Source organism: Crotalus tigris, unplaced genomic scaffold (genome assembly GCF_016545835.1).
Source record: "Crotalus tigris isolate CLP2741 ecotype Arizona unplaced genomic scaffold, ASM1654583v1 scf7180000018490.839948, whole genome shotgun sequence".
Lineage (NCBI taxonomy): Eukaryota > Metazoa > Chordata > Lepidosauria > Squamata > Viperidae > Crotalus > Crotalus tigris.
In genome coordinates this window covers 191,643-218,208 of record NW_024097036.1, presented here as the reverse complement: position 1 = coordinate 218,208, position 26,566 = coordinate 191,643, and the positions used below count along the sequence as shown (strand labels likewise).

Genomic DNA, 26,566 nt, shown 5'->3' with positions numbered 1-26,566 from the left:
GACTAAAAAAAAAAAAAAGGCTAATTTTGAAAAAGTAGCCTGGAAGAGGTTTCAGCTTTGCAGTTAAGCAACAACACAAAAAATCACTTGAACACTCATAACACTGTTGATTTTGGGGACCTATGAAGTCTAATGCAACTCCTATTTGGCACACATTCTTCATGTGGAAAGACTTTATAGTTAATCTTTAAGGACTAGATTAATTTTTAAAAAGGCAAATTCCATTAAGTGGAGAGAAGCTGCCAAAAAAGAAAGGAAGGAAGGAAAGAAGGAAGGAAGGAAATGGAGTAATAATGAACAGGGAATTTATCCCCTTCCTCAGTTGCGAATCTTAAAAAAAAAATTAATAGTAAACTGTCTATTTACTAGGAAAATATTCACTGCACACCAATCTCTTAATGAAGATAATTTTTAAAAATTCAAATTAATATAACCCACTTAATTCCCCAAGAAAAATGTGGAAATGATTTGGAAGTATAATTATTGTCAAATCAGATGGAGAAGCAGACATAAATAAAGCAATAATACTAGCATTATCTAAGCAATTTCATCCACCCCATAGAAGGTAGCACAACCCACTGAGGACTTTCAAAGTTGGATAGAGCAACTTGAATTCATTTTTTTTTTCAAAAGAATAGCAAGCTTTTCATCACTGAGAAACAATATTTTTGGCTGAAGTCCTCTGGAGCAAGGAAGAAGAGACTGCCAAATAGAAAAATCAAATTCAGAAGAGGGATTTCTTCAGGAATGCAGCATAAAAGGAATTAAATTGTCTGGTTAGTTATTTGCCTGATGTAGATTACTTTTAAAAAACACACCAATCAATTGTTGTGTCTACTTTCAGTTTTAAATAACTGTGCTTATCTACTTCAATAGAAACAAGTGGTAGGCCAGAAGCAAAAAGGAGGCACCATCCTTGACCTTTCTTAACTCTATTATAAAAGATGGAAATTCAGAAAATGTTGTTTGCATAAGAGTTATGCCCACTGCAATTCTTTCTTCTATACAACCAGGTCTTTTTTTCTCATAGAACGCCCAGAACGGAGTTCTGGCACCTTTTTGGATGGAACCTTGTAGGGTAGGCAAGGTGGGTTGTATGATATGTGTGAGTCTGGCACCTTTTTTTTTAAGAAAAAAAAAGCACTGTATATAACTATTAAGGGTTCTCTGGCTGTGATTCTAGGATATGTGTCTCTGCTGTACACTAAAATCTTTAACATTTTGCTAAAAACACAGGTCAATTTCAACTTTACTTCTGCATTTCAGCAACTCAAGATGTGCTCTTTTTTCATTGTCAGACAAAAAAATAAATAAATGAGTGAATCTTTGAGCTATGCTAAATCTGAACAAGGATCATGGAAAGCAACAGGGATGGAAAGAAAACATCTGCCAAGACATCCAGAATTCCTTTAGCAACAATTGGTGTTTGATCAAATATTCTCAATAGTCAAGAATTTGAAGCATTCATTTGTTGCAAAAGTAAATATACCTATCTATCAGAGAATTGTGCTGATTATGAAAGAGACCCTGTCCTGTTTCCTAGAACAAATACAATCAAGTGATCTCTGGACTCTGAGACACTTATGACCTGTGCTGGTATTGACTGTCTTCCAAAGTCAGTCACTCTAGTAACTAATCCAAGCTAGACATCAAATAAACGCCACAATTCATACTTTATGTACATGCTTTCATTTTTTTCTTTAACCCAAAATCCATGTGAGAAAGAGAATGTGGGGAAAATCTGCTTAAACCTAAAACACGCAGGCCTTATTATTGTTCCTCTAGAACAGGGGTGTCAAACTGCTGGCCCGCGGGGCCGGACGCATCACCAGGAAACCGCACCCATCCCAATGCCGGCAATGGAGAAAAAGCTCCGATACGTTGTGCAACATCACGTGATATCGCAGGTTTGACATGTCTGCTCTAGAAGTAAAACAAGTAACTTGCGGACCATTTCATATTAAAAACAGAACTATAGTGAAAGGTTTAATCAGATCCCTTCTTTCTTTCTTTCTTTCTTTCTTTCTTTCTTTCTTTTTCTTTCTTTCTTTCTTCTTTCTCTTTCTTTCTCTCTCCTTTCCTTCCTGAAAGAATGCTCAATCATATTTGTATGCAAATACATCTATTATTATAATGTGATAGCAGTGTTCCAATATCTAAGGGGCTGCCAGAAAGAAGAGGGGGTCAACCTATTCTCCAAAGGACCTGAGAGCAGGATAAGAAGCAATGGATGGAAACTAATCAAGGAGAGAAGCAACTTAGAACGAAGGAGAAATTTCCTGACAGCTAGAACAATCAGTTAATCAGTGGAACAACTTGCCTCCAGAAGTTGTGGGTGCTCCAACACTGGAGGTTTTAAGGAAGAGATTGGGCAACCATTTGTCTGAAATGGTATAGGGCAGGCATGTCAAACTGCCGGCCCATGGGCTGGATGCATCATACTGAAACTGTGCCCACTGCCGGCAATGGGGAAAAAGTCACAATAGGTCAAGCGACATCACATGACATCATTGAGTTTGACGTGCCTGGTATAGGGTATCCAGCTTGAGCAGGGGGTTGGACTAGAAGACCTCCAAAGTCCCTTCCAACTCTATTATTCTGTTATTATAATAGGAAAGAACAGTCTATGAAACTTCAAAAAGATTTACAGTTGTCTAGTACTCTTGACTTCTCTGTCACATTTACTTTGTATTTCTTCTTTTTCAACAGGGTGCCGTTATTGTTGGTTCTTTCTTTTGTATCAAACCTACAAAAAGCATTGAAAGCATATGCTAGGTAGCACTAGCATCCCTCTTGCACAAATGTGCGTACAGGCAATTACCACCAGCTAAGGTGATCCAGAATCATCTCCAAGTGCAGAGTGACAGGATCCCAACAGAATGTGCCACCTATAAATTGTTGCACCATAACCAATTCAGATAGAAGACTTTTGAAAGTGATGGAATTGACTGGCCTTAGAAATATAAATTATAATAAATACTCTGCTACTATTCCTCCCAATTTAATTCCTATATAGTAACAAAACAGGTTCAAGTAGATAATAAGAGGTAAAGTTATGTGAAATTCTGTTGGTGCTGTTGTGTAATTGTAACAGTTCGATATTACAGAGGGCTAAAGGATCACACAGCTTTTTTATAAGATCCTTATTCTGTTGCGTTACCCTGTGCAACAAGATATTGCTTTTAGCTAGGCAGTAAAACCCTTCTAACTATGAGAGAACACCCGCAAATTGTACAAGATAATTCACAGATTGATAAAGGTTCTAGACTAGAGACACTTAGTAAACAGCAGCAAGATCTTCCATTACATGCAAAGAAATCTACTTTCTTACAACTTTATGAGGATATTAAGAAAAAACTGAGCAAGCCTCCACTGTGAGATATTTCAGAGTTAGATTAAATTCTGTGTAAATAATCATTTAGCTGATGAAATTCCAATAATCCCCCTCCTTCCTAGCTCAATAAATCTTGTTAATGAGGCTCTATGAGTGGGAAGAATTACTTTCAGTTGAAGTAGCTGCCAAAGTCTAACATGAAATGTATGCCATTTCAAATTAAGTTGTCTGTGCTTATCTTTGCTGGCTGTTGCTGTGTGTCTACCAAAGAGGGAATTAACAGTGGGGACTTAACAATAAGGGAAACTGAGTTGGGGGAATAATCTATAATAATATTTGCTGATTATACATTAGTTCAGGAATGTTCTTACATTCATGCCAAGGCATGTGTCTTTCATGCCTTTAGCAGGTTGAAACTCAGCTGCTGCCCCAGATGTGCAGTTTAAACATTGGGGGAGAGAAAAAAGCCTTTAGGAAGCTGTATGATGGAGTAAAACAGTTCAGACCCCTTTTTAAAGCATGGTTTAATCTCTCCAAACAGCAGGAACACCATGGCCTTGAGCGAAGGGAAAATCCTGCAAATCTCTAAATGAGATCTTCCTCTCCGGAAACCTTTGAAGTAAGTGTGTCTTGGGTCAAGTGTCTGGCTTTGCTATCCCGGTCCCCAAAAACTACATATAGAAAATCAGTATCAAAGAAAGCAAGTCTACACAAAACCTTTTAGTGATATCTAGTTTCACTGGAATGTGTTTTTTTTTTTTTGCGGAGTAATCACTCAAAACAGAAAATCTGCATTTTGAAATAGGTTAATCCAAGCACAAATGTAGTTACCATTTTATGACAGAAGAGTTATGTATTCAGACACACTGAAGAAAATAGAATTTGTAATGTAACTGCAACATTTCTGTTGTAACTCAAGATGATCTGGCATTATCCATGCATGCCGATGAGCCTTATCTCACCTAAAGATCAGAGGCACTTCCTCTAGCACAGGGGTTCTCAACCTTGGCAACTTTAAGACTTGTGGACTTCAACTCCCAGAATTCCTCAGCCAGCTGGGGAATTCTGGGAGTTGAAGTCCACAAGTCTTAAAGTTGCCAAGGTTGAGAACCCCTGCTCTAGCAGTTTATTTTCAAGACTTCCAGTGGGTGAGCTCAGGTCACCCTCAGAAATTCCTTCTATAGCAGGGGTCTTCAAACTTGGCCCTTTTATGACTTGTGGACTTCAACTCCCAGAATTCCTCAGACAGCCTGCCTGGCTGAGGAATTCTGGGAGTTGGTGTCCACAAGTCATAAAAGGGCCAAGTTTGAAGACCCCTGGTCTACAGCAGTATTTCTCACTCCTAGCTGTAGAATTCTGGGAGTTGAAGTCCACACATCTTAAGTTGAGAAACATTGATCTTCAGGAACAAGAAGGAAGCTTGCAAACTTGGGGCCTGTACCAAGATCTGTATGTACTGGCACGGGTAGATAAATGGCTTGTCAAGACCTTGGAGATGTGATACTAACCTAAAATGACAAGTTACTGAATTAGATGGACCACAGGTAGTTCTTGACTTACATATGACAGACTTCCCTAGAGGTACTTATAAAAAAAAGTTGCCATAGACCTCCCTAGAGCATGGGTGTCAAACTGCCGGCCCGCGGGCCGGTTTCATCACACTGAAGCCGTGCCCACCCCATTGCTGGCAATGCAAAAAGAGTTGCGAGTTTGACACCTGTGTCCTAGTGGGTACTTACAACCTGGATTGGAAGTTCTCGTGGATGACCCTGTCCCCCCCTCATGTCATATGGCTGCACTTTGGGTGCTTGGCAACTGGGCCATATGTATGGCCATTTGCAGTATCCCATAGACCACGGGTGTCAAACTCGATTGCATCACATGACACATTGCAACATTTTTTGCCTTTGCGGAGCCAGAATGGGCGTAATCTGCGCATGATGCATCGGGCTCGTGAGCTACCAGTTTGACACCCCTGCCATAGACATATGGCCACATTTTATGGCAGTTTTGTTGAAAACAGCATTTACCTCTCTTTTTTTGGCAAAACTGACCTATAGCAAACCATTGGTTCATTTAAAGACCACTGCAAAAAAAGGTTGTTAAAATCAGCTTCATTACGTGGGTGACCTGGTTTATAATTGTCACAAGTTACGATCTTGATGGGTAGGCTCCATCAGGGTTGTAATTCAAGGAACACTTGCATTTTTTTTTCTTCATATGATAATTCTGCCACCCAGAGTTGCATGCTGTGTCAGTAATCATACAAATAAAACAAAGTAAAAATAAAACCCACATTTAACATTGAAAACAACAGAGTGGGAGGGTGATATTTAGTAAATTTTTAACAAAAAAAGCAAAAGAAAATATACTTTTAAGAATAATATTTGATTATTCCTGTCCTGATTCTTACAGTGCTGATTATGATGAAAAACTGATAGAATCAATCTGATTTCAATAAATGTATAAATATAATTGCATTACTATTTTTTTATTTTATTTATTTATATTTTGTTTCTACACCGCCCATCTCCCCCAATGATTTTTTTCATTTGCATTCTCCATACTCTATTAAAAATCCAAAACAACTATTGAATTTTAGTAAACTACATCAGTGAAATACTCATCATCCGTTTAAATACAGCATATTTATATTATGGATCCCCAAAGTGCAAAAATCTGGCCTCAGAATGTACAAATTTTTAAAATTAATTATACGTAAAATATGTATCCAATGGGAAAACAACCAAGATAGAGTTGCAAACATCCAAAACTTCATGTACGTCAACTGTAAAAGTAGTTATCTCTTGGTGGGTTTTTAATTCCAGTTTTTAATTCCTCCAAACATTTATGATCTCTAGTATATTTAAAGGACAAGTAAAACTAAGGGCAGTTACAGCTGAAAATGTTTATTATGTAAATTTTGTTTAGCCACTTATAGGGATAGCTAGATATCAAACAAAGTTCCAAAAGCTATTCAAACAATTGGCTCTTGTATAATCTTCCCAAGGAGTTTAGATTTACAGTCTTGTCTGAGTGATTGCTTTGAAAAGTCTAAAACCCGACTGATTTATCTCAGTGGATGCTATTAAGGAACTACTTTGCATTCTTTTCAAAGAGTTTGCAAATAAGAAGAAATGATAGAATTATATCAAAAAACATACATTTTAATATTATAGTCATCTGTTAGGAACAATTTGATGTACAGGCTGTCCTTGACTTACAACCATTCATTTAGTCACAGTTTAAAGTTACAAGGATACTGGAAAAAGTGCCTTATGACCATTTTTCACACTTACGACCGTTGTAGCATCCTATGGTCACATGATCAAAATTTGGATGTTTGGCATCTGGCATGTATTTGTGATGGTTGCAGTGTTCTGGGGTTATGTGATCACCTTTTGTGATCTTCTGACAAGCAAAATCAATGGGGAAGCCAGATAGATATCTGTGTTACTAACTGCAGTAATTCACTTAACAGCTGTAGCAAGAAAAATCATAAAATGGGGCAAAACTCATTGAACAACTGTTTTGCTTAGCAACAGAAATTTTGGGCTCAGTTGTTGTTAGTCGAGAACTACCTATAAGCAGATGGGAGGTAAAGGTTTTAACTTCAGCAATGCAGGCTGAAATTCGTTGTGCACACACGCCCAATGTCATGCAACCTCACACTGGCTTCAAAAGTCTTTTGCAAATGTCCAGGATAGGCATCTATTTCCTCCCTCATTGCTCTGTACCGGGAAGAGGAAGACGGGAGGACAGATGATCCAGGGGCTGCAGGAAAAAACATCCAGAGTGTTGCTTGGTACTGTGAAGAATGTTTACAGGAATTGGGTATGTTTAGTCTAATGAAAAGAAGGACTGGGGGGACACGATAGCACTGTTCCAATATTTGAGGGGCTTCTACAAAGACAAGGGGATCAAAATATTTTCCAAAGCACCAAAAGGCAAGACAAGAAACAATGGTTGGAAACTAACCAAGGAGAGAACCAACCTAGAAGTGAGGAGACATTTCCTAACAGAATTAATCAGTGGAACAGCTTGCCTTCAGAAGTTGTGGGTGCTCCATCACTGGAGCCTTTCAAAAAGAGACTGGACAACCATCTATCTGAAATGTTATAGGGTCTCCTGATCGAGCAGGGGGTTGGACTAGAAGACCTTCAAGGTTCCTTCCAACTCTATTATGTTTTATGTTTTGTGTATCTCCGGTGGGAAGAACCAAGCAAACTTTGAATTACTCCCGGCTGTCTTTCTTATGCAGATAATAATAGACATTCATCTTACTTCTCATTAATAATAGTATGTGCAGGATAAATGTAGAGCATATATCACAGTGACAAATGACTTACAAATGAGGATGCAAATTCCTTTCTGAAGAAACAGAAGTGCTTATTAGCAACCCCTCCTTCATTGCATCCTTTTTTTCAAATTGCTACATTATTTTCAAAGGGTTTAGACAACCGTAAAATGTCTGTAAAATCCTGGCAACCGTTACCTTGCCAACTTACCAAACAACCCGTAATTTTAATCCTCCACCCCAAATTCTTTCTATTGTCTTGCTGATGAAACCTGAACGGCCTCTTCATCAGATTTAGGACCAGCTACAAAGTCAATGAGAGGTTTTGCCATGCAATGAATCTTTCTGTCTCCAGGAGAAATAAACTTTTGGGCTTCCCATCAGACATTCATCTCTCTCTCTCTCTCTCTCTCTCTCTCAAGCTGGCATCATAAAGAGACAAAGACAAGCTCAGGTCCTTTTATCAGATCTATCAGTAATAATCAGCCCTTTCTCTGTAGAGAAGAGGAACATGGAAGCAATGGCTCACTTCCTTCATTTACGTCAGGCCTCCTTGTTTCTTCCTGATCATAGGGAGGGAGAGGCAGACGAACTCCAGGTTGAATTCAGTTCCTTATCCTTGTTCTTCCCAAGCATCAGAATCCCAGATACCATCATCATGCAGTCTTATCAGTAACATCCTACACATTTTTTGAATGATCAAATAGTAGTTTCATAAGCCAGCAATGGTTCACAGGGAAACCTCTATGTCCACAGAGTTGTTTGATATCTCTTGGTGTGTGCTAGGTTCTCTCCCACAATTTTCATTCTTTAAAAATTACTTAAAAGGTGAATGAAAGTGTCTTTAGCATCATCTTATTTACAAAAATACCTCTCGGTGACATAAGGCCTGCCTAGAAATTGTTCGTGTTTTTATTTTTTTACAAAATGTGATAGGAGATTGCAGACTAATCTTTGTGTCGCATAAAAGACAACATTTCATTACAAAATAAATACTATAAAGTGAAATATCAATATTGTTTTTTTTTATTTTAGGTGACAATTTGTTCAATGTGGCAAGTTACCTCTAAATTACAATATAAACAGAACATCATTTGCTGCTCTGAATATTTATATTTCACTTGACTGGTACTCAGGGATTCAAAAATGTGAACAACCATTTCTCTATCTGGATGCAGGTTCCGGAACGCCTTTCTGGGCCTGGGCAACAAAAAATTAGCTACTGGTTCTGCTGAAGTGGTGCAAACTGGCTGAATCCCACCACTGGGATTCATGAGCATGGGACAAGGAAAATATAATTGGCAATATAATTTTCTATTTCTACCATAGTAAAAAAAACACTTCATACATCATCACAAGACCATGACACATACTAATGTACAAAATCTCCAAGGTAATTTGGACATCACACTGGTAGTCCTTGACTTATGACCAAAACTGGGACCAGAATCTTAGTCATTGAGAAAGCAGTCATTAAGCAAAATGCCCACATAACTGTTCAATTCAATGACTGCAATGACTCCCAGTTGTGGTTGTTAAGTAATCTCCTGGGACATTAAGCGGATGGAACAAAAGAGTCACCAGCTGAAATATTACAGTTCCCCTCTGTTTGCAGCTTTCCCTGATGTCTTCCCCATTGATTTTCTGGGGAAGCTGGAAGAAAAAGTTGCAAATGGCAATCATACGATCATGAGGCTCTTGACAATCAGTTGTACATGTAAGTTGGTTGCTAAGTGCCCAAAATGCAGTCGTGTGACCAGGGGGAAAGAAGGCACAGCATGATGTTTTACAATCATTGCACCCTCCTGAGCTTTCAGCTAACCCTGTTTGCCAAATGAATCAAATATATCTGTTGATGCCCATTTAGTGAAGGGAATTGATATTTGCATCTCTCATTCCTTTAGGCACATTAATTGGCTTTCTGCTTTAAAAGGAACAGAGGACCATTCGGGAATGAATTTTCGGCATCCTGTTCAGCACATATTTGAATTTGGACACATACAGAATCTGTGACAGTCCAGCCGAGAGCCAGCAATTCTCAACAAAGAGAAGCCAGTTATAGAAACAATACAGAATTGCTCAACTTCAAGGCCAAGGAGTTCACAGAAAGGATCTACTGAAGAAAGGCAATGGGTTTGAACTATCCAAGGTTATAAGAGGGAATTTGCACCTTCACTCTGATGGCTTCATTCCCACATGGCATTAGAGATTATTATCTAGCGATGCCATGTTATAGGTCAGAGAGGTTGCAGGTAGGTTCAAATCAAACTAAGTTGTGCAAAATCAAGTCTCCTAGAATTTCTTTCAAGGTCTGCCGGACAGTCTAACAGAACTATTAGATTTAATGCCAAAACTCTATTTTATTCCAGAACAAGATATTGAAGGATCTTAATTCTTTTTTCTTAGAGCTAGGTATCAATTTTTTTCCACCTCTCTATTCCGGTGGTAGTCTTCCCTATCCCTTCCTTGAACTCAGAGAATTTAAGGCAATAACTCCTGTGACTGTGAAGGAATCTGAATTAGAAGGACAAAAGAAGATTCAGCACATGGGTGGACAAGTAGTTGCTGTCACATATACCTTAAATACTATGTCTCTTATGATAATTTCATGCCTGCTAGAGAGGTGTACAAGCCCAGAAAAAAGTGCAGGTCCTAGATGTAGACCCTCATGTGCATCAGATTTTGATCTCTGTACATTCCTAATAATTTTATGAAAGGATTGTGTGAATCTTGATTTGTTTTCAATTTTGCTTCAAGAGTAATGAAGTAATCTTTGATTCTATCTCTCAAGAATGACAAAGATCCTTCCTCTGTCCCATAGAAATGTATCCTAAGGATCCTGGACTTTATGATGCTATAACTGTATGAATATACACATCTTTTCCTTTTGCTTTGTTTAATTTCATCTGGAACATTCTGGCATGCTTTGGCCTCTCACTCATTACAGTATTTTTCAGTGGGTTGTAAGCAAAGTTCATACAGTACTGAAAATCTCACTGCAGGGCTTCTTTCCAAGAACAGAAATGAATCCACCGCTCATCTAAGTACAAATTTCCAACTAGGTCAGAAGTAAATGCTGCAGGAATTCAATGCATGAATGCCATGGAAAGTAGCAAGCTTGTGTCTCTTCTAGTACTACAAAAGGCACAATTTCATTGTATCGCATTGCTCATCTTGCCATTTCCGTAAACTGGTAGATTATGCTACAGAACAGATGTGGGCAAGGTCCAATGTTGCAAAGATATGCATGTTTTATAATCCTAAATAGATGGGCTCAAGCACAGACTGGTACAGACTGGACAGAGTGGTTCAACCACCACTCTTTTTTTTGTTTTTAAGTATAAGAAAGAAACTTTGAAATTAAAAGCAATGATACGTCTTTCAGGTATGAACCAGCAACCTTCTATATACAAGACACGCGCGCGCGCACACACACACACACACACACACACACACATATTAATAAAATATAGAAAAAACGAACACCACGATAAAAATAAAACAAACCTGTTTAATATAAACAAGTTTGTAAGTAAAAGAGTTACCAAGCTTTCATCAGCCCGACTGCCTACGTCATCATGTCGGCAGTCGGGCCGATGAAAGCTTGGTAACTCTTTTACTTACAAATTTGTTTGTATTAAACAGGTTTGTTTTATTTTTATCCTGGTGTTCGTTTTTTCTATAGTTTATTGATATGTGTTTGCCCAGGATTCGCATTTTTAATGTTATTAAGGACACACACACACACACACACACACACACACACACACACACACAATTTGTTTTCTGAGGTTTTCGCGGGTGTTTGTATGTAGGTCTTTGGTTATTCGGGTTTTCTCCCGCGTCAAATTGGAAGTGTCTTGGCGATGTTTCGACGAAGTCTCATTCATCATTTTCAGGCTGGTGTTTTCGGCTTCGTGCTTCTAGGAGCAATGTGTGATCATAGCTGTTTCTTCCTTTTAAATGCCAATGGGGGTATGAACTGATTGGGTGGGAGCTTGGCTGTGTTCTGATTGGGTGGAGGTGTGTTCTGATTGGTTAGGAGCTTGGCTGTGCTCTGATTGGGTGGGGGGTTGGCTGTGCTCTGATTGGCTGGGGGAGTGTTCTGTTTGGATGGGGGCTTTGTTGTGCTCAGGTTAGTCTGAGTTGCAGGGGGAATTGAGATGGTGAGCTGCGTTGCTATTCCAAATGGCTGGTAGGCGGGAGGTATCATCTCGTTTATTCATGCTGTGTAGGCATTTTTCTATCTCGATGACTTTAATAACAGAATAATCAGAGAAGCCATCGAGATAGAAAAACGCCCACACAGCATGAATGAACGAGATACCTCCTGCCTACCAGCCATTTGGAAACCCGCCCTTATTGACAAACGAGCCCCTAACACAAAGAATGACACCAGACCCACACTCACGAAAACCACACAGGAGGTCACCACCACACATCCATGCAAAAAGCAAACCCAAACCCACACCGATAATGAGGCACAACCACAAACCAGAAGCCAGACCACAGCTGCATCATTAGCCACTTTAAGACCCTCCAATCCATACATGAAGCAAACTGACACCCACCATAAAGATGAGGCACGACCATGAACGCGAAGCCAAACAACAGCAATGCAGCTCACCATCTCAATTCCCCCTGCAACTCAGACTAACCTGAGCACAACAAAGCCCCCACCCAAACAGAACACTCCCCCAGCCAATCAGAGCACAGCCAACCCCCCACCCAGTCAGAGCACAGCCAAGCTCCTAACTAATCAGAACACACCTCCACCCAATCAGAACACAGCCAAGCTCCCACCCAATCAGTTCATACCCCCACTGGCAGTTAAAAGGAAGAAACAGCTACGATCACACATTGCTCCTAGAAGCACAAAGCCGAAAAAACCAGCCTGAAGATGACGAATGGGACTTTGTCGAAACATCACCAAGACACTTCCAATTTTACGCAGGAGAAAACCCGAATAACCAAAGACCTACAAACACCCGCAAAAACCTCAGAAAACACACACACACACACACACACACACACACACACACACACATATAAACTAAACAACCTAAAACAGTTCGTTTAGTGACTGTTCAAAGTTACAGAACACTGAAAAATGTGACTTATGACTGTTTTTCACATTTATGACTGTTGCAGTATCCCCATGGATATGTGATCAAAATTCAGATGCTTGACAACTGGTTCATATTTATGACAGTTGCAGTGTCCCAGGGTCATGTGACTAACTTTTGTGACATTCTGACTAGCAGAGTCAATGAGGAAAGCCAGATTCACTTAACAGCTATATTAGTAACTTAACAACTGTAGCGATTCACATAACTACAAGAAAGGTTGTAAAATGGTACAAAATTCACTTAACAACTGTCTCACTCAGCAACAAAAATGTTGGGGTCAATTGTTCTCGTAAGTCAAGGACTACCTGTAATAGCTATGCTATTATAGAATTCACAGTAAAGGTAGCTCTGAAAACTATTAAAGACTGTGGTCAGCACTGACTGAATTTAAGGGTGCTTCTGCCTTTGTAGAGTAGTTGGTGGATTGCTGGGATTAAACTGCAACAAACTGAAATGTGTATTTCAAAACAGACAGGCGCACTGAACAGAATATAACACGGGAAAGTGTATTTTTAGATGGAGCACAAAAACAAGCTTTTAAACCCCTACAATGACAATCGAGGGACTAGTTGATAATGTTGCCTATTTCTGTCCTCCAGAAACAGTCATCAGTCTATTCCCTTGAAAAGGCAACTGGCTAGTGTGAATAAGCCAGTTTTTATTTTAAAGTAACCAAAATATCAAAGGACAAAGAAATAAAAATAGTAGAGCTGCATTATTATTTTCTTCACTGCTGAAAAACATGCAATATCTCTGCCTTAACTGTTCTAAAGATTCAACAACAACCCTCCTGCTGATTTTAATGACTGCAGGGTCAAATTTTAAATTTATAATTATTAGCAGATTGGCTCACTCAGCAATATGTAAACTAGCATGAAAAATTCTTCTTTTCTTCATGAGTTTAAATGCTTATTTTGACTTGTTTCCTCCCCCTTCTCTTGCTCCCACTCAGAGACAATTAGAAAAAAGCACTCCAGATACTGAATGGACCTATTCACTTGGACAAATTATCCCCTAGCAACAGTCTTTTTAAATTGTCTTTCTTTTTGCTTCTGATGCATTCAAATGAGGACACAAAGGCCTGCCTCTCATGAATCGTACTTAGACATTTGGGGGAAAGGCTAGTGCAGCACACCCCACTGAACAAGTTATGCTTTAGTGTCCTCTTTCAGTGGTTTTACAGATACAATTTCACTCTTATTTTGCAGCTCCCATCTCTAGACCAATTAAATTCCAATAATGCTAAACTCTCTTTCTGAAGATAAGATAAGATGAGGCAAGACGAGAAGAGACGAGATGAGATAAGATGAGATAAAAGATAAAGGAAGTGGAGAGTTTGGCATGAAAAATCACTGATCAGCTCATGAGTTTGCTAATTTTGGTAGTCATCCATCCAGCTGTTTTAGGCAGTTAAGTCATCATCGCTTCAGAAAAGTGTTAGTTTTGTCCCCTCATGGAGGAATAGTTGGTTCATTTTTTAAAAAAAATGAGGATCAGATATAAAATTATATATCATTATTTTGACTCACTATTTGAGAGAATAAAGAAATTTAATAAAAGGATGTTGTTCAGTGTCTCTGGCACTGAGGAATAAGAATTGATATTACCAATGTATTCCTCCATCCAAAAAATAGTGTTAAATTAGTTAATTCCATTAGCTTTAAATGAGAAGGGAAAACAAGCTATGGATTGCCTGCTAACCTCAGAAGGCCAAATAGCCAAGGTTATAAAACCATCCCAGCACAGAATATTGAGTCATAAATAAAAGAACCATTTATTAAGTCCAACCCCTGAAACCAGTAACAGAGGTAGCATTAAAAACTTTGAAAAGTAAAGCCTAAGCCAATTTTCTGCAAAAGTTCAGAATTATTTAATAAAAAGCAGGCTGTGCCTGAACTTGAGCTGAAAAAACAATTTTGGCCAATCAGATATCACAGCATTTGTTTTTGCCCTGGGACGGCCTGTTTATGCACACTGTTCATTGTAAAATAAAAATGGGCAATGGGATCCCAATAAATTGTTCCTTTGGTATTTATCACATTCTGGATACCAATTGTAAAAATACTTTTAATTTTAAAAAGGGAGAGCTGGCAGGTTGCATGAAATGTATTTACAATACTTTTTCTGGACCCAGTATTGGTCCCACTGGCGCTCATAGAAAACAACAAATTACTAGTGGTTTCAGCCAGCACTTTCTCGGCCTATGAAGAGAAACTATTAATAAATCCAATGATAAGAAGCTTCCTGAGCATGAGGAGTTTGTTTGCTTTGTGGATAATGGGTGTCATAAGACTTGGCTTGGCCATCATGGCAACTATTCTGTAAATAATTATAACAGAATAACATAGAATAACAGGATTGTAAGGGACCTGGAAGGTCTTCTAGTCGAATCCCTGCTATACCATTTCAGACAAATGGTCATCCATCTCTTCTTAAAAATTTCCAGTGATGGAGCATCTACAACTTCTGAAGGCAAGCCATTCCATTGATTAGTTGTTCTACTATCAGGAAATTTCTCCTTATTTCTAGGATGGTTCTCTTCTTGATTATCCCCCCAAGTATCCATTTTGTGACAGATCTGATAGCGTCTTCTCAAAGTTCTATATATTCCAAAGAAGACTGTCTACCCATATTATTATATGCAATTTAATTGTGTTAGGTATAATGTGAAATTCAAAGGATCCCCCTTTTTCAGTATTTATATGTATCTGCTAATACTCCCCAGGCCTTAAATAGTAGTGTTACATAATGAAGAACAAATTTGGGGAAGTACTTTTACTTCTCAACAATGTAACTCACTGGTTCGGTTCATATAACATGTTTAATTCACCAAATTAACCCATTTTCTATGTTCATGCAACATAATGAGCCATATTTATCAAATGGGCAGGGTTCATATAATATTAAAACTCCACTGGACTCAACATGTTATGCAGAAGCAACTGACAGAGCTTTAAGTCATCAGGTTATCATGCTCAGTGGACCTAACACCATATCTGGGGTGATTCAAATACCTTTTCAATATTTTATTTCATTTGCAGAAGACAAATGCACATTATCCATCTAAGTAAGTAAGTAAGTAAGTAAGTAAGTAAGAAAGAAAGAAAGAAAGAAAGAAAGAAAGAAAGAAAGAAAGAAAGAAAGAAAGAAAGATTCAAAAAGTGGACTTTCTAAACCAGCAATGTCTCTTTCGGCTTCTGCATGTAAGAAGTAAAACAACTGACTATTTCTGTTTCAATCAAAATCTGCTTGTTGTTGTATTTTCTATTCAGACAGCTCTTTAAATACATGGATTAAAAATGTCTCAAATTGTAATGGCACAATTGATTTATATAATCTGGAGGAAACCAGATTTAGTTTTGTTATCGTTCCATTTCTCAGCAAAACAATAAAACCTTCTAAAACAAAAGTCATGTAACTTTGGCCAGATTCTTTAAATAAATGAAATCTCTATTATGAAATTGCCTTCTTGGGAATTAACTGTTGCACTACAAGTATGTATAACATTTGGTGCTAACTTTTTAAAATAGACAGCAATTTTAGGAGTGGACTAGAGTGGTAAAACAATGGTTCATTATTAACTGATGAAAATGTAGATTGAGTTGTTAATTACACAGGGTCTTAATGCAAGGTACCTCTGAATAAGTAAATTAAGCAAAGAAAAGTAAACAAAACTGTTAATTAATATTATTATCCAGAACATGAGACATTCATAAACCTGTTCAACTTCCAATGTGATAAATGCTATCATCTGCTGATAATGACACACTTCATTCTAAAGTAAAACCCAATGCACAATCATAAGGTAAACAAATGGAACAATTCTGACTTTAAAAACTGTAAACCCAGAATCAAATGTTCTAAAGCACTGCTTCTAATCTTACTGGTCTTTTTTGAGCAATAAAAATAGAAAAATTAACTTCATTGCAGAAAAGCTGAGCTGGAATGAAGGGCTATTTGCAGCATCCCATGGTTACAAGACATTTTACGATTGTTTTACCAAAACCTAGGATCTATTTCTGCTTTTCAATAAAAACAGGCGCAATGTCCCCAATATTTGTTTTACAACTGTGGCATTTACTTAATGATCGCTGCAAAAAAGGTTGTAAAATCTGGTCAGTCATAAGGGTGACCTATTTTTTTTTTTTTAAATAAACAGGCGTTTATTTTAGGTGGTCAAATCATAAATGAGATTGATGTTATACAATTTCTGCATTCCGAAACTTGAAGTAGCTGTGTATTCTTTTATATTGTAAAAAGTTTTTATTTTCAATTTTACAATACATTACATTCTTAAAAATACTTCAGATAAAAAATAAAACAAATTGATACACACCACTTTCGATATTGCTCACCCATTTCCCCCCAAACCGCATCCACTTGCCTCTTTCCCTCTTCTTCCTCTTCCTCACTCTTCCCCTCTCCTCCTTCTCCTCTACCTTCCTACTTGCTTCTCGCCTTCTTCTATCTTCTCACTCCGGATGCGGTCCAGGGGAAATGCCCGAGCAATTCCTCTCTCCAAATTGAAACATCAATATTATATACAATAAAACTATTTCTACTTATCTGAACTACTTAAACTTCAACCCATCCTCCACCCCCCACCCCCCTCCACCCCCCGACTTCCCAGAGCAAAGTACAGGATTATACAAACATATTAAACATAATCTATTTAAGTTTACTAATTATACAATAACCAAAATCATACTAACCCTTAACTCTCTTCAAACTTTAACATCATAAGTTTATAAACAAATTCATTACTCATAAAATAAGTGAAACTTTGTAGTTCCATACTTCTTCTGAACATATTCTATCCATCTTCTCCATACATTAAAATCTCTCTTGTGAATGGTCCTTTAAATAAGCAGAAATTTTAGCCATTTCTGCTAAATTAGAAACCTTAAATACTCATTCTTCTAAAGAAGGCAGAGTATCCTTCTTCCAATATTGACCCACCAATAATCTTGCTGCTGTTATTAAATTCAACATTAAAGGGATGACCTATTTTATGACTATCATACTTATAACTGTTGTGGGTTACCTGTATTCTTTCTCATGAATGAAACAAAATGTAAATTTCTTATCATATTGGTAATCAGTTTGCCAGTACAACACAAGCTGTATCATAGCCCATGGCTTTGTAAAGAGCAGTCTCTAGTATGGCCAATGGTGAGGGGTGTATCAGCTACAGGCTAGCAATCCTAATTCCTGGTTTATCTTTATCTAAATCTTAAGCGTATACAAGACTGTGGTGAAGCTGCCATCATCTAAAGATGAAGTAGGGTCATAAGCAGAGAGGATAAAAGCCAGAAATCTTGTCTAAAAAAATCCCTTCAGGGAGGTAGATAAGAAGGAAACAAATTGATTGGGATCAAAGAAGAAATGCCTCCTGAAGCAGAGAAAGGAGGCTGGGCCTGAGCCAATGGAAAACACCCCAACCCAATCCACACGTACCACACTTGTGAATTGACAAGGCAAGAATAGTTACCAGTCTTTTGATTCAATAAAGGAAGGACTTTTGGGGAGAAAAGAGTTCCTGAAGCCCAGCCAGCTCAATCTTTGAGTTGTCCTACATCCAAACCTGGGGTTCTAGTTAGTGACTGGCAGCCTAGTTGAAAAAGAGGTCTGTAAGTGCAGATTTGTGCATGGGTGTGTGTGGGTATGTGTGAAAGAGAGAAAGATCACAAATGTACATTTTAATCAGTAAAATTCTTCTGCTACTTTAGATTCATTGGATCTCCATATATTCCAGAAGGACTTGATATAACTCAGTATTTGGTGGAAACTGAAAGTGTTCCTAATTATTTTCCAGAAATTGACCAGGACTTGTCTTTTCTGTTCTACTTGCACATATCTGAAAAATCCAGCTGGAGAATAAGGGGGGCTTACAAGATCTGCATGCCTCAACAGGCTGTGTGTGATAAGTGAGCTCAACTTGGGACTGTGTCTAACAGATGACTTCCAAATTCTTATTTTATTGTTCCCCACTACTACATGTATTTCAGTTATGGTATTTTCCTACTGCTTTGGCATGGTGAATCAATCAAATCAAAAGCTCTGCTAAAGTTGCTATTTCTACCACCAATGGCTTCTGCAATTAAATAACAATAGTTTAGATCAGGGGTCCCCAACTCCAGGACTGTAGGCCACTACCGGGCCTTGAGCAGTTCAGAACCGGACTTCAAAAATGGTGGGCGAGCACATGTGCACATCCCCACTTGTGCTAGCAGCGGGCAAATGCATGCGCTCCATTTGCGTGAGCAGTGGGCACGCTTGCCCGCCACTCGTGCAAATGGAACGGTGCACGCTTCCTGCCACTCATGCAGAACCATCCCCCCCCCAGCTGGTCCGCAAAGCCAGAAAGGTGGGGAATTCTGGTTTAGACAGATATTTTACTCTGTGAACTCAAGAGAATTAACTGCAATTTCATACAGATTGTCCTTGACTTACAATCACAGTTGAAACTGGAATTTTCATCATAAGTCATTGCAGTCGTATGTTGAGGCATGCAGTGACTGTTTTTCTCAACAATTGCAATCCTGGAATTCCCAGACAAGATCATTAAGTGATCATGTGGGTTATTAAGCAGAGTGGGGGTGCCTCAGAGATATGGAAAAAGAACCTTCTGAACAATGGGGTCTGCTAGCAAGATAGTGCAAGGCGCATCAGACAGCAGCTGCAGAACAACACAAAGGTAAGTGAACCCAAGTGTGTTGGGACAAGAAATAGTTAAGGATCAAGTCGAGGCCTCCAAGGCCCAGACAGCTTTAGGCAGGTGAGATGTGGGAGAGGGACTGACAAGTAGAGACAGTTGCAGTGCCTCTGCAGCTGGTGTAATGGCAGGCAGATGGTCAAGTGCCTGAATTTTGATCATGTGACTACGGGGATGATGCATAATGTCAGGCAGGGGTCATAACTCTTCTTGTTCAGCACTGTTGTAATTTTGAACAATTGCTGAATCATCAGCCGTAATTTGAGAACTACCTGTATGATGTTTGAAAGAGTCCATACAGGTGGCTTGGGTTAAAGTCAGATGTCTCTACCCTTCTGGGCGAAGTTCCATTTTAAAACCAAGATTATACCTTTTAGGTCAAAGTCCCAAAAATGTAGGCACCAAGACATGGAAAAAGTGCCATAAATCAATTTCCCACAACTCTTTTCTCAGGATGCAAGACATAATAATAGAACACAGTATTGCTAAATGCAGTAGCAACTTTCATCAACAATGTTATTTCTTTAATATTTTTCTGTTTTGAAATTATCCGATTTAGAAATCAAACAAAAGAAATGCAGTTTATTTTGAAGCTCTTGTGATCATATCCCATCTCAAAAGGAAGAACCATTCTTGGTAGCATTCTGGGAATGCATTGGTGCAGAAATACCTAAACTAAGAAATTGACAATTACAGGTAGCCCTTGAGGTATGACTGTAATGGAGACTGCCCATTACAGTTGTAACTGTAGTAAGGTGTGATGGTAATAAAGCAAGCCAATCACACGACTGGTGTAATTTTATCACCTTTTTTGTGATGGCTGTTAGCAAATGCCATGGTCATGAAGCAAATCCATGGCTCGCTGTCTGCCACTTTTGCTGAAAACCAGATGTAAATGTCAGTTTTCAACAAAATTGTCATAAAACAAAGTCAGGTGACCACTATAAATGTGAGTCAACTACCATGCGCCCAAAGTGTGCTCATGTGATTGTGGGGAGGGAAGGTCTGACTCCCCAAACTTTAAATCCAGATCATAAGTACCTCCAGATAGGTCCATTATAACTTTGACCAGTAGCTAAGTGACCGGTCATAAGTCAAAGGCTACTTGTAATCTAGTAAAACACATTTCAGTTTTGCACATGTTCAGTCAATTTTGCAAGTCTACTATGCACATCTATATGCAAAGATTCCATCATCTACTTGTAGATGCTCTGCAGGGATTTTGGGCCACAGTTCCCATAGTTTCTTGCTACTCTCTGGGTCTCATAGGAGCTATTAAGTTTGGAGACAGAGCAAGATAAAGTTAATAGTTTCAACAATTTGAGTAGAATGAGGAAATGAGATTCGCCTTATGAAACGGGGGTTGTCTGTCATAAACATTGGGGAGCCAGATGGATGAAGACCCCCAGTTTATTTTGTAAGCTGATATTTATAACATGAATAAAGTTCAATGTTCATCTTCTGTCTACTCTTAGTTGACTGACAAAGCAGGGATAACATGGGGTGATTGATACAAGTAGCCTCCTTCACAGGGAGCTAAAAACAGGTATCTACTCTAATTGCAGCTGAGATTGGCTTTACATTTGCTTAACATAGGAATACAGTGTTCCTATTCTGCATACAAGCAAAGAACGTTCTGAGAGCCGTGCCAGTAAGAAAAACATTTTAATGTCAAGATTTAACTACCCCACAATCTGTGGTCTGATGAAAGAGTAATAATAAGGTATTGGCCAAATGGCTATATTTGGGGGGGGGGGGGGAGAATCTTGACTTTTCTTTAGAAGGCACAGTGGCAATTGGCAAGGATTGCCCTCTTAGGGATCTCGGTTAAATTGACCTCAGTATTCCAAATCAAACAGTTTAAATCTGACACCAAGCCTTCTAATCACACTTATTTAAATGACAGTTTGTGGGAACTATTTTTAGAATCAAGGCGAGGCTTGTTAATTATTTGTTTGTACCATAGAAATTTGTTTGTGTCCTGCCTTGACCTAATTACTTTCATCCCTTGTTTCATGTCCCTTGAGGGCTATAACCTGGAGACTGAGAGCCTTTATACTGAATTCCAGCCCAGAGTCATTTCATAAGAAGATAGGTGACAAATAAATATATATATACATGCCTTTCCTCAATCTGGTCTTACATTAGATGTCTTGGAACTTTAACCTCCAGGAAAGTCAAAGAAAAAAGTGGGTAGGATTTCTGAGAACTTTGGTTCTAAACACACCTGGAAGACTTCAAGTGAAGGAATGCTGCAGTGTAGATATTTAAAGTATTAACATGGTTATTGACATACATGTAGTTAATAGTTTAGTCATAATAGCTATTTTACTCAGTGTGGACTTATAACATAGCATAGGGGAAGGCAACCTTGGCTCTTTTATGACTCCTGGACTTCAACTCCCAGAATTCCAATATCTCAGGGGCTGCCATAAAGAAGAGGGAATTAAGCTATTTTCCAAAGCACCTGAAGGCAGGACAAGAAGCAAAGGGTGGAAACTAATCAAGGAGAGAAGCAACCTAGAACTAAGGAGAAATTTCCTGACAGTGAGAACAATTAATCAGTGGAACAGCCTGCCTCCAGAAGCAGTAAATGCTCCAACACTAGAAGTTTTTAAGAAGAGACTGGACAGCCATTTGTCTGAAATGGTGTAGGGTTTCCTGCCTGAGCAGGGGGTTGAACTAGATGACCTCCAAGGTCCCTTCCAACTTTACTACTATTACTATATTACTAATTCCTGAGCCAGCTATGCTGAGGGGAAAGGGAGAGGTTTCCAAGCTGAGCCATGTTGGCTCAGGAATTCTGGCAGTTGAAGTCCATGAGTCATAAAAGAGCCAAGGTTGCCTACCCCTGACAGCATAATGGAGCTGAAAACAAAATTGTATACAACATAAACCAGCACCACAAAAAAGTATAATAATGTAAGACACTTTGTTATTTAATATAATAAAGTAAACAATTTTAATGCTAGTGGAGCTACACAGTTAGTCCTCAGCTTATGACCACAGGTGGTACTTACACCTGGTTCCAAACTCCCAATAGCTGCCTCCCTTCTGTGGTCACTTGACTGCATTTTAGGTGCTTGGCACTTTCAACCATTTGCAGCATCTTGTGGTCAGATAATTTTACAATATTTTTGCTGAACACCAGCATTTACTTCTGTTTTTCATCAAAACCAGCCCATGGCGAACCATTGGTCTGCTCAACTATGGTTTTCGCTTAATGATTGCAGCGTTTGCTGAACAGCTGCTGCAAAAAAGCAAAATTGGGTTGATGAAGGGACGGCCTGTTTTATGATTGTCATGACTTATGACCATGATGGGTAGGCCTCATCACAATCATAAACTGAGGCCTATCTGTAGTATAAATCTAGAGCATTGTATGCTAGATGGCTTTCACTGCTTTATGAATGAAGGCAAATATATGTGTCCTTGGATAATGTTGCAGGATAATATTCACTGCTTTAATCCAAATTGTTTGATGTGAGATTCCAAACTGCCATCTTTTTCTTTCTGTAAAAATTATAGGTAGATTTATTTCAAGCCTTTTCTTACTGGTTTGGTATTTAAACTAGATACTAATAGTGGTTAGAAAGACAATATCTAATTGAAGCCCAGTTTTTAAGAAGCATGTCCTAAGTGGCCAGTTCTGTCTCTATACAAATACTAATGTCTCTGGCTGAGAGTCAGGAACCCCCCCCCCTTTTTTTTTTCTTGTTTGCTAAGAAATATTCAGAAGAAAGGGTCACAGTTGGGGGGGGTAGCCTTTAGATTCTCTTTTGATGCTAATTTAAATCCAGGTTGTTTTATGGCAGATTTGAAAGATTACAAGTGAAAATGATTTGCATTTGAGCATCAGAAATGCTTAGATATATTGTGCCAGAGTAATATTTTGTGTCGTCTACATAGGGTGGTTTTTACTTTCAAGCAATTTCTTCCATTATCTGCAAATGAAAGACTTGTTGGCTAACATAAAATTTTACACCTGAAGAAGCTCCAAGGAGATTATATTCATGGGGAAAGTGAAATAACAGGGATTACATCTCAACCTCTTGGAATAGGCAAAAACTCTGAGACAGATGTTGTTTTAAAATCTTAGCCACCTTCTCTGTCATACAGCCTATTTGGGAGATCAAATACAAAGCCAAGGAAAATCACACAATTGTGTTCTAGTAGCAAAAATGGACATCAGGTTACATTTAATTTTAAATATTTGAAATCTGTTATTTATTGAAGTATTCTTTAAACTGTTTACTGATTATGAGACATCAAGTCACTGTCACCTCTTAACAAATTAACAGAATTTATTCAGGATAATCTGATTCTTCAGATCTTCAAATGATGCACCCATTGTCACTGTTATTGAGTCAGTTATTTACTAAATGATTATCTAAAATATATTTATCATACACGGATGTCATTTATTATATTTTATTGCACTTCACTACTGAGTAATAATAAAAATACATTTAAATCCATAAATATGAACCTACCACCCTTATCCTTGTTATCTGGTTAAATATAAGCCATAGGGGCTCAGATTATAGGAGCTGGTCCAAAGTATGAAGGAGTATGAAGGGACGTAGCTTCACAAAGCAAGTCAAACAGTAAGTTACCCAATTTATAATGCTCTATTTTCATGAACACAAGAGAAGCCCCAACAATACACAGAACTTGTAGAAGCTAGTAAATGGTGGAAACATCTAGTTGAATCTGGACTCATAACCCCACTATAATCAGGTAAAGTTAGCACTTGCATAAGGACTTCCAGATAATTCTAAAGTTGTAAGATAGGCAGAAACATCCCCAAAGAAGGAAATAGTAAATAACTTCTATATTGATGCTAAGAAAACTATGTGGATGCATACATCACATCATCTGGAATTCAGCTTGACTTCAAATAAATTTCCCTTTTTCACACCATATGAGGGCAATTCAGAAATAAACCTCCGTTTGGTTATCAATGACAGACACTAGTAGATACAGAACTTTTATTATACACATTAGAAAACTACAACATTGCATTACTTTTCCACATAATCACCATTCAAATTGAGGCATTTGTCATAACATTTTACAAGGCTTGAAATTCTTTAGTAGTAGTCGCTGGGCACCAAATCTGGGCTATGGGGTATGTGTGATCAAAAACATTCCAATGGAACTGCTTCAAAAGTTCTTGGGTGCGTCTAGCAGTGTGCGGGCAAGCATTATCGTGAACCAACACCACACCGGAAGTGGTGCCATAGAAAATCCCGCCAAATGTGAAGATGCAAAGGAGTACTGCTAACGAAGTTCGTGGAGTGTGGTTTGACCATCAATTCAGAAGTCTACTGTGAAACGTTATGAAAACTAGACGAGCCATCCATAACAAGCGTCAGGGCATGCTGACTTCCAGTATGGTGTTGGCTCCAGTGTAGTGTTGGCTCCACCACATATTCTGCATGGCACTCTTAAGTAAGTGATTCTAAGTCCATGCACTTGGCTTCCCAATTTTTTTCTTTGCGTTCCCAATTGCTTTGAGTTCCCAACAGCCAATTCCTACTGACTTCCTACATATAGTATTAAGTTAAGCCATGGCTAACATATCTATGGAGATTCTCAGTCATCCAGGTCATGGTTGTCTCAAAGGGCAATTGAATTTTGTTTTTTTCTTGAATACATTTCACTTCTCATCCAAAAAGCTTCATTGGTTCCATCATCCCAAAAGCTTCATCCAGAACTAGTGAAGCTTTTTGGATGAGAAGTGAAATGTCTTCAAGGAAAAACAAAGAAAGTCTAGTTGCCTTTTGAAAAAGCATCTTTGAGACATGGTTAACAGGAATATATCACAACTATCTCAGTTCACGCAACACATTAAAACACAAACCAGCAAATCACATTGTAACTTAGCATGATGCGTGAACTCACCATTGTCTTCCTGGAGAGAACAGTTCTTCCCTACTATTAAATATAACTAGGTAGTTATATTTATAGAATCTACTTTATTGTTTATTGCTGAGATCCATCAACCAGTACCTGGTCCTAAAGCCACACTCTAAAAGTGTTTGATTTAGATTTGTGTACAGAATATCAGAACTAATTGGAACTCATGTTCCATTTACTAAGAATCCATTCATGGTTACCTCAAGTTTTATTTAAAAAAAACACACAAACATTACAATGATAATGTAAATGAAGAGGAAACATTTTGTTGCTTCTCTTTTAAAAGCACTAAAAGTCATAAATCTCTTTCAACTCATTGCAAACCAGCCATACATCTCCCTTGGACCTAGCACATTTGAGGTAATTTTCTCTGCTATCTTTTATGTTCTCTCAGTGTTCTGTGACCACTGAGAAGTTTGCAGGTGTATTTGGAAACACGTGTCCCAGGTCATTTGGTAACATCGGAGTAAAAAGAAAACAAAGAACAAAATGGAACTAGAAAAGCACTATGAGTTATGGACTCTATTCTTTCCCGACTTCATACCTTAGAAGTCCCACTTCTAGGAAATAAATAAAAACAAAGTTTATTTATTTTTATGCTACCCATTTCACTGATAACAGTAGCTCTACTGAAAATGACTGTGAATGAACAGCAATTTTCTACAGCAAGGAAATGGGAATACTAATAGAAGTAGGCTTTGATTCAGTTTAGAATGTCGCCCCTGATTTATTTCAAGTAGTATTTTAGAGATGCTAAAATCTTGATGCTCTTAATCAGGTACTTACATAATCATCATGATGGATTCCTTGTTTCTGAACAGAACTTTTCACTTCCATAGAAAACTTTTCAAACTCAGGTTTCAATGTTCTCAGTAGTGTGACTGTCTGGAGGGATGAGTATGCTTGCTTTGCTTCAAGATCATATTTGTCTCCTCTCCTCCATGAACCATTCCCTAAGGGAGAAATAAAAATATTTACAATTCCAAACCAGGGACTATAAAGAGCTTGTTTTCTTCTTTTCCTTTGGCTGTATTTTCCCATGTGTTGCTTTGCTTAGCAAGAAGTACCTGATAACACAATGTATATTGGGCAATGCTAGGAGGCTCATTTCATATTGAAGCTTAAATTTGCTCCAAGTGAGTCTCCACAGTTGGACTAGATGACCTCCA

At 38.3% G+C, this 26,566-nt stretch overlaps 1 protein-coding gene across 2 annotated transcripts in view; it reads right to left on the bottom strand.

The window, feature by feature from the left end:
* NPR3 (natriuretic peptide receptor 3) overlaps nt 1-26,566 on the bottom strand; it is a 67,141-nt gene that overhangs the window by 15,626 nt on the left and 24,949 nt on the right. For both annotated transcript variants that reach the window (XM_039353047.1, XM_039353048.1), the window contains exon 3: nt 26,184-26,350. In XM_039353047.1, the coding sequence (XP_039208981.1) occupies nt 26,184-26,350 (167 nt within the window). The remainder of the gene's footprint in view (nt 1-26,183; nt 26,351-26,566) is intronic.